At 44.8% G+C, this 14075-nt stretch overlaps 1 protein-coding gene across 1 annotated transcript in view; it reads left to right on the top strand.

Moving 5' to 3' along the window:
• The window catches only part of PDE3A (phosphodiesterase 3A), a 260491-nt gene that overhangs the window by 226168 nt on the left and 20248 nt on the right, over positions 1 to 14075 (top strand). The window contains exons 3-8 of the mRNA XM_033161457.1: positions 5200 to 5460; positions 6038 to 6192; positions 8263 to 8378; positions 9576 to 9795; positions 11660 to 11745; positions 12457 to 12626. Coding sequence (XP_033017348.1) covers positions 5200 to 5460; positions 6038 to 6192; positions 8263 to 8378; positions 9576 to 9795; positions 11660 to 11745; positions 12457 to 12626 — 1008 coding nt within the window. The remainder of the gene's footprint in view (positions 1 to 5199; positions 5461 to 6037; positions 6193 to 8262; positions 8379 to 9575; positions 9796 to 11659; positions 11746 to 12456; positions 12627 to 14075) is intronic.

The raw sequence follows: 14075 nt of genomic DNA, 5'->3' as shown, positions 1-14075 counted from the left end.
CCTAACCCTTGACAATCTCTTCGTCTCATCTCAAAATGGGACAAGTCTAAGGCCTGAGATCGTCAGACTGGAAACGTTATGATTTGTTGCTTTTGTCCAAAAACAACCAGAACATAAAAAATCCAATGTGGTCTCCAAATTATCCCAAAATCCACATTTAGGCCAAATCTTTATTTGGCCAACCAAAATGTGAAAAGAAAGAATGAAAGAAAATCATTTGCAAGCTTTTGAGTTTCTCCAGAACTATTCATCTGGCTAGATGATAAACAAAGCAAAATTAAAATAAAATTGGAGGGCTATTCTCTGCATTGTAAAAGTCTTACTGTGCAATCATGTTGTACAGTGTCTTCCCAGAAGTACACCATGTTGAATTCAATGGGGCTTGCTTCAAGCTAAATTGTGTTAGGCTTGCCCTGTTAAGATGGAGGGCAAGAGGAGGCAGCAGACATTCAGATGAGGCTGTGTTAGGTTCTGTGTAAATAGCAGATCTCTTGGAAAGCAAAAAAATAAAAATAAAAATAGTGAAATGACTTAGCATCTGCTTCACATGTAGATGGTCTTGGGTTCATTCCTTGGCATCTCCAAGTAGGGAGAGACCCCTGTCCATCAATGCAGATGATGAATGGACCAGTGGCCTGACTCCATCTTTAAGCTTAACACACAGGTAAATCATTGCATAGTCCTTTTATTAGCAAAGGTAGAGATTAATTTTAAGTGAAATGTCAGTGGAAGCCAAAATTGGGCACCTTTACAGATCAGTTGGAGGGAATGTTCTCTCTGAAAAGTAAGTCCCATCCCATCGTCACGGAAGCGGAGGTGGGGAAGTTAGTTCCAACAGTAAGGCGCGATTGATTAATTGCAGTGTTATTAGTGACACTTCTCCCGATCTTTGGAACACAGAATTTCAAAGAACCAGGGTTCTGGTGGCAGAATCCTGATGCGGACATTACTGTTAACCCTGGTTAGCACTCTCTGTGGTTTGTTGTCTTGACCCTGGTTAAGTGTCAGGGACTAGGAGTCAAGTGCCTCTTTTTATTATTAAAGATTTTCTTGGTTTACAGAAGTGTGTGTAATGTCTCTCGTATTTTTCCATATAACACTTTTACAGATCAGTTTTGGTTGTTGAGACATTAGGGAGAGAAGGGGGAAGGAGGTGGGTGGGATGGGGGAGGGTGGGGTGGGGAGATGATTTTTCTATTTTCCTTAATATATGTAGGATTTGGTGTCAGCGTCGTTCGTGTTGGTTCTTTGTTGCTTGCTTGTGTTTCTGTGGCGGTGAGAGGTTGGGATTGGGGTAGGGTGTGATTGTTCATTTGTGGTTGGCTGTGGTGATCTTTGGTTTCCTGTGTGAGTGGGGTGGGTGGGTGTTTTGGATCAGGTTAGCCATATTGATTTGTATGCTGTTGGTAGATTTTTGTCATTGTCTTGTTGGGCTGTGTGTGTGATGAAGGGGGACCATTAGGGGGTGAAGGTGTCTTCTGTTTGTTCCCGTGCTAGTTTTAGGTTGCTGGTTAATTTTTCTAGTAGGGCTGTTTCCCATACTACTTGGTACCATTGGTCCATACTTACTCCTGATAGGTCTTTCCAGTGACTGGTTATGATGTTTCTGGCTGCTGAGAGTAGATGGATTATGAGTTCCTTGTGTTGTAAGTGGGCATTATTGTCTTGGAAGATGTTTAGTAAAGCCAGTTCTGGGGTGGTTTCTAGCACTTGTTTGGTTATTTTGCATATTTCGCGTATGGTTGTTGTCCAGAATGTTTGGATTTTGGGGCACTCCCGCCACATGTGGAAGTATATGCCCATGAATGTGCATCCTCTCCAGCATTTTGGTGAGGTTCCTGGGCGTATTTGTGCTAAATTTCTTGGTGTTAGATACCACCTGTAGGTTAGTTTTAGGGTGAATTCCCTTCTTTTTGTTGATATGGATTTAAAGGGGGGTTTAGACCACATTCTGGTCCATTGGGTGGGGTTGATTTCGTATCTTATGTCGTCCTCCCATTGTCTCTTGATTGTGTCTAGGGGGTTTGTGGGATTCTTTAGTAGTATTTTGTATATTGCGGATACTATTCCTTTGCCGGGACTAGGAGTCAGGTGCCTCTTTTGTCAGGTAATGGAGTCCAGGACTCCAAACCTGGAGGAGAAGATCATGCACTGCTAATAGGTTCTTATGAGGTAAATACTATACCAATTTTTAAAAAGTAAACAAACACTTAAATAGTTTCCAAATGGTACAGCTGGGTCAGCTTGACATGAGTTACAGAGTTACAGAGATGGCACGCAAACTCTTCCTTGGGCAAAGCTACAGATCACCCTTATAGGGTCTCCAAAGTCAACAGCCCTTCTTTGCCTTTTGCAGAAGAGCCCCCATCCTTCTTCTGAGAAACGTGTCAAACAAGTATATGGAGCATGTTTTTCAACCCTGCTTAATCTTTGGGATAAAAATCCCTACGGAGACTTGTCTGCAAATTCTAAAATAACCTGTTATTTCCACCAAAGCTGCCGGCATGTGCTGCTCAAGGCTTTTTGGAAATTAAAAGAGTCGGGAGGCTGGGGTAGGAGAGAAAGGAGCTGTGTTTACTTTTAATTTTGTTTTAAGACACTTGGCCAGGGAGTTCATGATGTGACTTGGAAACTATATCGAATCATGATTTATGGTTGGGCTGTTATTTTATAAAGGGCAAAGACAAGCCAGGCACAGCTGCCCGCCTGTTCCTCGGTTTGCACCCTGCATGCCAATAACCTGAAGTCTATCTTAACCCTTTTCATTGTTTCTTTTCTCTGTGCGTGTGTTTGTGCGCGCGCCCATGTGCGTGCATGCGGCCCTGTGGCCTGCCAGAGAGCTTGATTGATAGGAGATGTAGAATGACCAGGGTCGCCTTGTCTGCTTGGTGAACTTGTTTCGTGTTAGGAAAAGGTTGCAAACCCTCCAGTCAAATGAATCGACAAATTTTGGCTAAAGCTGCTGTGGGTCCTGCCACAGTGGGCTGAAGGAAAACAACTTCCTTTTTTAAAAATAATATTTATTGTGTTTTTTAGAAAACAACAACAAACAAAGCACAACATACAAACAAGACTTAAAAATTTCACGATCTATCACATTGCTATTTTCCATTGTGTGGGGACTTCCCTCAGTCCCCCTCTCTGAGCTACATTGTCCAATTATCTCTTATAGCAAGTTCCTCTTCTAAAATCTTAAATTTTAATAAAAAGAAAACCAATTAATTTTGACCAAAAGTTAAATCATATATATTACCAAAAACCTATCTGTAAGGATACATTATATATTACAATACTTCTTCAAATACTCTCTAAAATTCTTCCAGTCTTCTTCCACCCTCTCCTCTTTCTGGTTGCGAATCCTTCCAGTCATCTTGGCAAGTTCCATATATTCCAGCATCTTTATCTGCCAGTCATTTATCGTAGGCATCTCTTGCATTTTCCAGAATTTGGCTATTAATAGCCTAGCTGCTGTTGTGGCGTACAAAAAGAATGTATAGTCTTCCTTTGGGATCTCGTCTCCTACAATTCCAAGCAAAAAGGCTTCTGGCTTTTTAATAAAGGTATTTTTGAACACCTTTTTCAGTTCATTATAATTTTTTTCCCAGAAGTCTTTTATCTTGGGGCAAGTCCACCACATGTGGTAAAAGGTACCTTCTTTTTCCTTACATTTCCAACACTTATTATCAGATACATGGTGCATTTTTGCCAATTTCACAGGTGTTTAATACCATCTACACATCATTTCCCACATATTCTCTTTCAATGCGTTGCAAGCAGTAAATGTCATACCTTTTCCCCCACAATCTCTCCCAGTCATTCAACATAATATTATGCCCTACAAACAGCTTCCTGGAGCTCTACGGTAACATCCTTTGGACATGCATAGAATAATAGAGATGGAAGGGAACCTGAGGATCATTTCATCTAACGCCCTGCAAATATATGGCTGTCCGGTACAGGGATCGAACCTGCAACCTTGGTGTTATCAGCACCACACTCTAATCAACTCTTGGATTATACTGGCAAACCTGGGGCAAGCAACAATATATGATTGCGTTTGCACTGCCGGATCCACACAACCTGCAGTTTAACTCACACAAGCATATGAAGCTGCCCCTGTACAAAGGACCAAGCTAGATGTCACATCAGATGTGTCTTGACCCTGGAGAACACATCAAGGGGACAATCAGGATAAAATAGAACAGTATACAGTGTACATGCATGGGGGACTCTGGTCATTAAATTTGCTCCATCCATCCCTACCTCACCTGTAGCATTCAGCTGACTGCACAATTTGTGAGGGAGTGGGGAGGGGTATTGCTCAGAAGGGTGGTGGGTCGTCAACAGGTTTTCCACACCTATCAGCTGATCACCCATTCCCACCACCCTTCTGAGCAATACCCCTCCCCACTCCCTCACTATATTTAAGGATCTGGTGACTTCTGTTTCAGTGTATCTGAAGAAGTGTGCATGCACACGAAAGCTCATACCAAGAACAAACTCAGTTGGTCTCTAAGGTGCTACTGGAAAGAATTTTTGATTTTGTTTTGACTATGGCAGACCAACACGGCTACCCACCTGTAACTGCACAATTTGTGTCCTGCTCATCACCCAAAGAGCCTCCCATGCTCAGTCCATATCATTGGTGGCTGATGGCAAGGATGTGGAACCTTACTCTATGGTGGGCAGGTGTCAAGTTGCACATTTTGCAAAACATACAGGTAAACATAGCACCAGGAGAGTTGACCCTTGTGCCGAGTATTTGCATGTATGAAAGCAATAAGGAGGGCTATCATCTATTTGTTGGTACACCCCCTTCGGTTGCTAAACATTTGGTATGTCTGCACCAGGAAAACATGTGTTTGTCATCTTTATTCATCTGCGAAACACACACACACAAACAATATGCTTCTGTAAATCCTGTGAATTGCATTGGCAAGGTATACATTTCCTCTTTCAGTGGTATATGAGAGCGTTGAGATATGCAGTATTTATTTTAAGAATGTATGCAGCACATCCTTTCCCCAAAATGGATTTCAGGGCATTGTACATAACAAATTTTAAATCTCCAACACAGTATTGAATATGGCATAAATGAGGGCAAACTTTGCAGTGCAGAGATCATCTTGGTTTGGGTTCTGATTTAGCCATTTCCTGACTTTCTGTTTTGCTAAAGCTTTGCTCTTTCTCTACTTCCAGTCTTCGGGCACTAGTATTACAGTTGACATTGCAGTCATGGGAGAGGCTCACGGACTCATTACAGACCTCCTGGCAGATCCTTCCTTACCACCAAACGTCTGCACCTCCCTTCGGGCAGTGAGCAACCTGCTCAACACGCAGCTAACCTTCCAAGCCATCCACAAACCGAGGATCAACCCTTTGGCATCTTTCAATGAGAACTACACCTGTTCTGACTCAGAGGAATGCTCAGAGAAGGGAGAAAAGCTGACTATTCCCAAGGTAAGCATTCCTCTTTCAGGTTGTGGGAAATGTTGATTTTTCTTCTCCTCGGGTGTTAATTCTGTGAGTGTAAGAAAATACATTCTGGGTGAAAATAGATGCTTCAGGGTGCGGCATGCACAGTCCCCTCACCTTTTATACTCACAACAACCCTGTGAGATATATTAGGCTGAAAGACAAGGGCTGGCCCAAAGTCATCCAATAACCTTGTTATTTGCGGCTGAGTCAGAATTTGAACCCAGGTTTCACTAATATTAGTCCAGCACTCATACCACTACTCCACAAGGGCTCACAAGCAAGCCCAATGCCACCCTGAGTGCTGTTGACTACCAGTCAGTAGTATTATGGGAAATTCAGAAGTGCAGGGTCACTTTGTAATAGTCACAGCCATTCAACCCCCCTCTAAGTTTATACAGTAATCTTATACAAGCTAGAAGAAGCTAACAGAATACTCATTTAAAAATAATTCTTTCCCTCTCCTCCCCACCCCATTCACAATGTTTTCTTTGCAAACTGGCTGCCAGTAACTGCTGACGAAATACTACCCAGTTGAAAAGTCTTCCTGTCTTATCCTTAGCGCTTCCGGAAAAGCCTGCCCCCAGGTCTTTTGCGACGAGTGTCGTCCACTTGGACAACAACCACATCTGCAACTGGCTTGCCCACTTTGGAGCCCGCTCCAGTGAGAAGAGACCGCAGTGCTAGCATCAAACTTCATGATACTTCATCATCCGGGTGAGGAAATAATTGTGTGTGAGGGCGGTTCAATGACAAAAAGTCCTGTGATTCTCCATAGCATCTGAGAACCTTAAGAGTGTTGACTTCTTCCTGGAAACAGTAGGTGTTTTGGATTGGATTATCACTTGTCTTTTGATGGTGTAATCACAAAGACTAAGGCCACCGTTCTCGTAGATCTCCTGCTCTGGGATCATGCCAAGGTCCCACAGAGATTCCCAATTGGACTTAAAGGAGATTATCAACAGGGCAGAAACTTAACTAAAAAGCATATTCTGCAGGACCTTGGACAGAAACTAACTAGCTCAGATGTTGCTCCAGCAAAGGTGAAAAGTTGAGTCAAGCCCTCAAGTGCTGCTGCAATTCCTTTTTCCGTCCCTGGCCTTGTCTCCCAGATAATCAGTAAAGGAGGGAATTATTCAAATGACTGACGACACCAGAGAGTAAATAACCCCACTGTGTATCTCAGAAAGTGAAACATGGAAATAAAAAGGGTGGTAAAAACCATTTGATAATCTCTCATGGACAATTTCATAAAATTGAAAACTCTTATCCAATTAAATGAGCATTCAGTTATCACACTTTAAATTGATTCATCCAAATAATTGTTGCTTTATAAGTGTCAGATCTGATTGAAAAGGATATCTTTAGCCTGCAGTTGAAGGATTAATTATGCTTTTTTGGCATATAATGAAAAGGAACAGATCCTATTCTCAGATTGGGAATGGAAATCCTTTTCTCCCAAAAAAGTTTAACCAATCGCCTCTAAAATTCTTTACTCCCACGCATACATCTAACTAGTGCTCTCACACTTTTAAAACATAGAGTCCCAGCCATTGCCTTGACCCATTCCACAATTGGGAGGCGATATCAAATAGGTAGAGGAGGAGTGGGAGAGCTGGAGAAGAGCAACGGATTGCCAATCCAGTTGGGCCAGAAGTAAGTGCATGATCCAAAATTTGCAGGGGTTAATATCTATGACAGCAGCAGAGGAGCAAGAACACCAGGCACAGAGGCATAATATCAGGGATAGGTTGGAGGCAAGGAGTGTATTTCTCAGTGTTTTTAATTGGACATTCATTGGCAGACAAGGGGCATTAGCCAGCTGCGTTTGGTATCCATAGGTACATCTGTTCATCTAGTCTTCCTCCTTTGAACATTATGCAATCATTTGGGGAAGCAACTGCGGAATTTCCCCTGCCACTCCCCCCCCCCCGGAAAAGTAGCTTACCTTGGTCAGAGATAGCACTGGTCTCGGGTTCTTTCACAAAACAACATCATGAATTATATGACCATGTGTGGCGTGTGCCCTCTTATGCTGGTGATGTCATCCCAGTATGAGAGTGAAAGAGTTAACTGACTGTCCAATGAGAACCCAGGGGGCGGAGTCAGGGATGTTATAAGATTAAGCACAGAGGTTCTTAGTCAGATCAGATCAGATGAGTAAGAGAGAAGTCTGAAGAGAAGTTGAGTCTGTGGGTTGGTTTAGTCTTGTGTGAGAGTGAGAAAATTTGTTAAGAGGAATCAGTCAGGCAGTTGAGATAATCAGGCAGAAGGTATTAGGAAGGTATAGGACGGTATAGGCCAGCATAGGAACTAAAGTTAAGATACTGACAGGATATTATCTGAGAAACCATAAAATTGTTAATGTTTTGAGAAATAAACTTGTTTTTTTGGTTCACTTTTAAAAACTGACTGGACTCAGTGATTTACCAGGGAGTACCTGGTTGGTGGCAGCGGGAAAGAGGGACTGTTGCGGCTCAGGGATCAATAGACCATTAAACGTCCGGGGACCCTGTGTGAACACCACACCATGGTATAGCAATGATAGACTCCTAAGTCAAACATCTTGGCCTCCACTTACAATGGGTGCAGTAGAATTGTGGTGGTGAAATGTCTCACTGGTCCTGCTTTCGGGTTGGCCATTGTGAGAAGCAGGGTGCTGATGGGCTAGGCAGGGCTCTTCCTGTGTTCCAGGAGATGGCGAGCCCCACTCTGTCCTAACACCGCTGGTCCAAGCAGAAACAGCTGATTATAACCCCTCGGTTGATCTCTGCTCTCTTTTCACAGCTCCGACACGTGGAACAATTCCCTCCTGATGAACCTCACCAAAAGCAGGTCATTCTCCGCCTCCTATGCAGTGTCTGCTGCAAACCATCTGAATTCCAAGCGGCCAAGTCGGCAAGGTTGGTTGGCTCTTGGGCACATAGATGCGCTGTGAGGTTATGGGTCACAACAGGGGTGGTATCTTAAGTGTGCTTTGTTCAAAATCACTCAGTGGGGAAGAGCCGAGGGTGTGTTTCTTACCTAGCTGCGCTATATTTGCACCTGTAGCACAGACTGCGCTTTGAATTAAGCCACAGGTGGAAGACCAGAAGTATTAGCTGTAATTGCTGGCTTACTCCCCTGCAAGCTGAGTGGCAAAGAGCTCTTTCACATCCTATGTTAAGGACAGTAGCTTATTGGTAGAGCATCCATGCTTTCCATGCAGAAGGTCCCAGGTTCTATCTCTGACATCTCCAGAGTAGGGCTGGGAATGCCCTCTGCCTGAAACCCTGCGAAAATGCTGCCAGTCAGTGTAGACAATGCTGAGCCAGATGGACCCAATGGTCTGGCTTCCTATGGTCCCCAACTGCAAAAGGGGCTTGGCAAAGACCTTCCATTCTTTTGGATCTCAGGAGCAATGCAGCAGACCAGCATCTCTCTGCATTTTTGTTTTAAATTTAAGCCAACCAAAGGAAGCCTCTAGATTTCATCAGAGCAGCAGCAGGCTGGGAAGAAGGGAGGGAAGAGCAGAAAAAAAACCTTTCTCTCCAGTGCGTGTTTAAAAAACCAATACCTTTTGGAAATGGGCGGAGTGATTTTGATCTGAAAAAGTGCCCTGCAGGGAAGGTTTAAACCACTGAGCCTCTTGGGCTTGCCGATCAGAAGGTCGGCAGTTCGAATCCCTGCGACAGGGTCAGCTCCTGTTGCTCTGTCCCAGCTCCTGCAAACCTAGCAGCTCGAAAGAACACCAGTGCAAGTAGATAAATAGGTACCGCTGCGGCGGGAAGGTAAACGGCGTTTCTGTGAGCTCTGGCCTCCGTCACGGTGTTCCATTGTGCCAGAAGCAGTTTAGTCATGCTGGCCACATGACCCAGAAAGCTGTCCGTGGACCAACACTGGCTCCCTCGGCCTGAAAAGTAAGATGAGCACCACAACCCCGTAGTTGCCTTAACCACCCAGGGTTCCTTTACCTTTTACCTTTTTATATCTCAGAGTTGCTGTGAGGATAAAATGGGGAGGAGGAGCACCAACCTTGCTTGAGTTCCTTGGAGGATAGATGGAATATAAATGCTTTAAATACATACCCCTTTATTTTTTGTCATTCTTCCTCCTATTAGGTATCCCACCAAATATTTCGCCTCTTACCTCCCCAAGCCATTCACCCATCCACGGCACTCCAGCCAGCAGCCCCACCAGCAAGACCTCCAGCGAACAATTCCCCGAGTCGACAGTCACTGCCACTAAGCAAACGCTGAAGCCCCATAGGATCCTGGGTTGCACCCTGAGCGCCCCTAACCTTTCGGAGCCTGTCGTGGCCACGCCTGCCATTTGCAGCAAGTAAGATGCTTCTCTGACACTTGTTGGGACCGTCTTTCATTTCCTTCTCCCCACCCTCGTCCTCAAGGCTCCGTTCTGCACAACACAATAGTATTATCTGTAACCCTATATGTGTGTGTTTTGGTGGGGTGGGAGAACCGTGCAAAGGGGACCGTGGCTCAGCTTGCGTGCGCAAGGTCCTGGGGTTCCTGAATTGTCCCAAACCTTCCACTTGCCCCCTAAAGCATTTGAAGAGTTGAGCTAAGACTCTGCGCATTGTTTCAGCTCGCCCCAGCTGCATCAGGTCCCTCAGACAATATCAAGTCCCTTTGGCCTTCGCCAGGCGGACTTGCCTTTCTGTTGCGTCCTATATTTTGACTTCTTGGAACTAGATCCATGGCAACATCCAAAAAAGGAAACAAAGGGTTCCAAGAAACAGGCTGTTTTGGTCTTGCTTAAAAGCTCAGTGGCAATAGGTTGTGTTTGCTTAATGCTATTATGTAACACTCCTAATTGTGTCCAGGTTTGAGTTTTCGCTTTTTAAAAATTGCACTTTTTTTAAACTTCTACCCGCGCAAGTTGTGCGGCGTTCTAGCAGGCTCTCTCGTTGCTGCGTACTCCAGTCTCTCTCCATTGTGTTATTCTGGTGGGAAAGAAAGTCAGAAGGGTGATATTTTAAGCCAGCATACATGAGTTTCTATTATCTTGACTGCGCAACAGCATTGTCTAGTTTAAAATATGAACAGTTCTCACATTTTATATGCATTATATGTTTGAGAACATAAAAAATATCTTGCTGGGTCCCATCTAGTCCAGCATCCTGTTCTCACAGTGGCCAACCAGATGCCTGTGGGAGACCGGCAAGCATGAGAGCTCTTTCCCCTCCTATGGTTTCCAGCATCTGGGATTTGGAAACATTATTGCCTCCAGCTGTAGATGCAGAGCATAGCCATCGTGGCTAGTAGCCATCGATAGTCCTCTCCTCAGTGAATCTGTCCAATCCATTTTTAAAGATAGATGACCATCTGTCATGGATGCTTGAGTTGAGATTCCTGCATTGCAAGGGGGGTTGGACTAGATGGCTCTCGGGGTACCTTCCAGCTCTACAATTCCATGAAGACCATCTAAGGTCATGGCAATCCATAGTTTTAACCCTGTGCTGTGTGGTGAAGTGCTTTCTTTTAGCTGCCAACATTCAGCTGCATTGGATACAGTCAAACCTCGGTTCCCGGACGCCTCCATTTTGGAACGTTTCAGATCCCAAACGCCAAAAACCCGGAAGTAACTGCTCCGGTTTTTGAACAATTTTCAGAAGCCGAACAGCTTCTGAGCCGCGTTTTTCATTTTTCCCCATTGACTTTGCAACCAGCCCCTTTTCGAACTTTTCGGAAGCCAAACGGTCTTCTGGAACGGATTAAGTTTGAAAACCGGGGTTCCACTGTATAGCATTATGCACATATGTGATCCATGTTTCCTAAAGGAACTAGCACAGAAAAAGATAACCTACAGCAATTTATGTAACCATATAAAAATAATTATGCATTAATATTTATAGTTATGCTGTAGAAATAGAGTGCTGCATGGGACCTTATATGTGTTGTACATATTTTTTGCATATAATTATTTGGGCTTTAAAATGAAAATGCACAAGCAGCTCGGACATAAATGGGGTGCTCAGTGCAAGAGTTTGATGCAGGTGAACGTCAATAGACTGGTTTCCTTTTATGAATCTGCTTAAAACGGATTCCTCTTCCATTCCTATTTCACGCACCCAGCTCTCCGCATATAGGGCACGGTCCTTTGCAAGCTGTGTGAATCAGGCAACTGTTCCGTATTTTCACCCCTCTAGTTTTACACAATGTCTGTACTTTGACCTGTGCTCTAGCTGCGGCAGACCATATAACCCGGCAGAACCCGGCGAAGGATCACAGAGCAGACGGGAAGGCGGAACGCACACCCTGAACAGAACAGGTGGGCAAGTTGTGTCTGAAGTTAAGAGGGAAAAGAAAAGAAAAAAAGCTTCCATTTGGAGCAGAATCCCTAAAATTGCCAATTTATTGCCACTGCTCTCTGTCTTTATCCAAGCATTTGCCACTTATATAACACACACACACATGCTGTATATATATCTCTGTCTATCTGTATAAACACACACAGCATATGTGTGTTTGTATGTATACACACACAAATATGTGTGTGTGTGCGTGCAAATTTTAGTAAAACAAATTAGAGTGGGTCTCATTCATATGGGTAGATAGTAATTTTAAATTGCTGTAACTTCACCTGGGACCTTATCCCAGAACTAAAATTCCCAGAGTTTTTTGCATTAAAAAAAAAATCCATTCCCTTTTCCTAGGGCACTCTGGGAATTGCAGCTGTGTGAGGGAAATAGGGATGTCCCAACAATTCTCTGCACCCTTATTAACAAACTACGCTTCCCAGGATTGCCTGAGGAAAGCCACAGCTGTTTAAAGTGGCCCGATGCAGCTCTAAATGCATGGTACAGAAGGGGCCCCTGTCTGTCTGTCTGTCTGTCTGTCTGCCCTGAGCGAATTTGGAGATTGGCAGAGCGAGCCACACAGCAGCGTAGGAAGCAGCTTTTGACAGCTCAGAGGAACTGTTTCCGTTTCCAGCTTGATCCCTGGCAGCAACTAACAGGCAGCTGGGGCTTGCATTTTTCAGAGGACCCAGCACAAGCCACCTCCGACTACGAAACAAACAACAGCGACAGCAGCGACATCTTGCAGAATGACGACGAGACGGAGTGCTCCAAGGAACGGGAGCGCGTGGGGTCCATCTGCAGGACGTACACGCCAGAAACGATCATACTGCATACTCTGTTGCCGCCTGAGGTATCTCATTCACTTTTCTGCCTGTGTGTCTCTAGCATGCCTGTTTGGGGGGGGGGGAGGCAAAAGGTTTGCAAAAGTAAATAAATAATAATTTCCCATTTGGATCACACTAAAGGTTTCTCACCCAATCCATAGCATCTCCACTTAAGACCGGGGTGTGGAGCCCCAGGCACGGGAGACAGACACGGCCCTCAAGACTCCCACCAGGCCACAAGCCTCAGTGGCCCTTTGAACTGTGATGACTCCTCTTGATCATCTGGTTGAAGGACACTTCTAGGTTTAACGTGGCTGGAATGTAGCTTTTGCTGTACAAAGGTGGGAGTCTGTTGCTCCGCCTACTTTCTCCTCTGGTCCCGCCCACTGCTGACCTGGTTCCCCCCAAAGAAAGTTGCCCATGAAGGAATGTCCATAGGCTAAGAAAGGCCCCACACCCCTTCTTCAAGAGAAGCTTGGGCAGCAGGTGTCCTCTGAGAGCCACTACCTGTCAGAGTTAAAGATAAAGGACCCCTGGATGGTTAGGTCCAGTCAAAGGTGACTATGGGGTTGCGGCACTCATCTCACTTTTAGGCTGAGGGAGCCGGCATTTCTCTGCAGACAGCTTTCCAGGTCATGTGGCCAGCATGAGCAAACTGCTTCTGGCACAACGGAACACCGTGATGGGGACTAGAGCGCACGGAAACACCATTTACCTTCCTGCCGCAGTGGTACCTATTTATCTACTTGCACTGGCGTGCTTTCGAACTGCTAGGTTGGCAGGAGCTGGGACAGAGCAACGGGAGCTCACCCCGTCGCAGGGATTCGAACCGCCAACCTTCTGATCAGCAAGCCCAAGATGAATCGGTGGCCTGAACCAACTGGTGTATATTTTCAGGGCTGGTCTGGGTACTTTCTTGTCAATGTTTCTGCCAATCTGCGCTCACAACTGCCTCATTGGGAAGAGTTGCCGTGATCGCTAGGCCTGCACTCTTTTGGTTCCTTTGAATAAAGAGTTAATTTCACGGACACCAAATGCTTCATTACTTACTCCTGACTCCGGCTCCTGTCAGAGTGGAGAAACTGTCAAGAGGGCCCCTTCTCCCGCTCTCAGCTCCCAAGAGGGTCTGTAGGGAAGGAGGCGGTCTTTCGGATATTTGGGGCCTGAGTCATTGAGCCTTGAGTTGTGGCCCGAAACAAACTGGCAACCAATGCAGCTTGAAGCTCAACTTTACTCTATTGTAATGTATTTTAACATTCTGTTGGAAGCCACCCAGAGTTGCTGGGGAAACCCAGCCAGATGGGCGGGGTATAAATAATAATAAATTATTATTATTATTATTTATTACTATCTTCCCCAATATTTCCAGTATTCAGGCTGCTGAGTGCCGTTTTATTATGTTGCCCAGCAGGCAACAGCACACTCGAGGAAATCCAAAAGTTTGCAGATGTGCAAAAAACAAAGAAAAAAAGTTA

Source organism: Lacerta agilis, chromosome 10, assembly GCF_009819535.1.
Source record: "Lacerta agilis isolate rLacAgi1 chromosome 10, rLacAgi1.pri, whole genome shotgun sequence".
Classification (NCBI taxonomy): Eukaryota; Metazoa; Chordata; class Lepidosauria; order Squamata; family Lacertidae; genus Lacerta; species Lacerta agilis.
The sequence above is the reverse complement of the archived record's forward strand: the minus strand, read 5'-3'. Positions and strand labels throughout refer to the sequence as shown.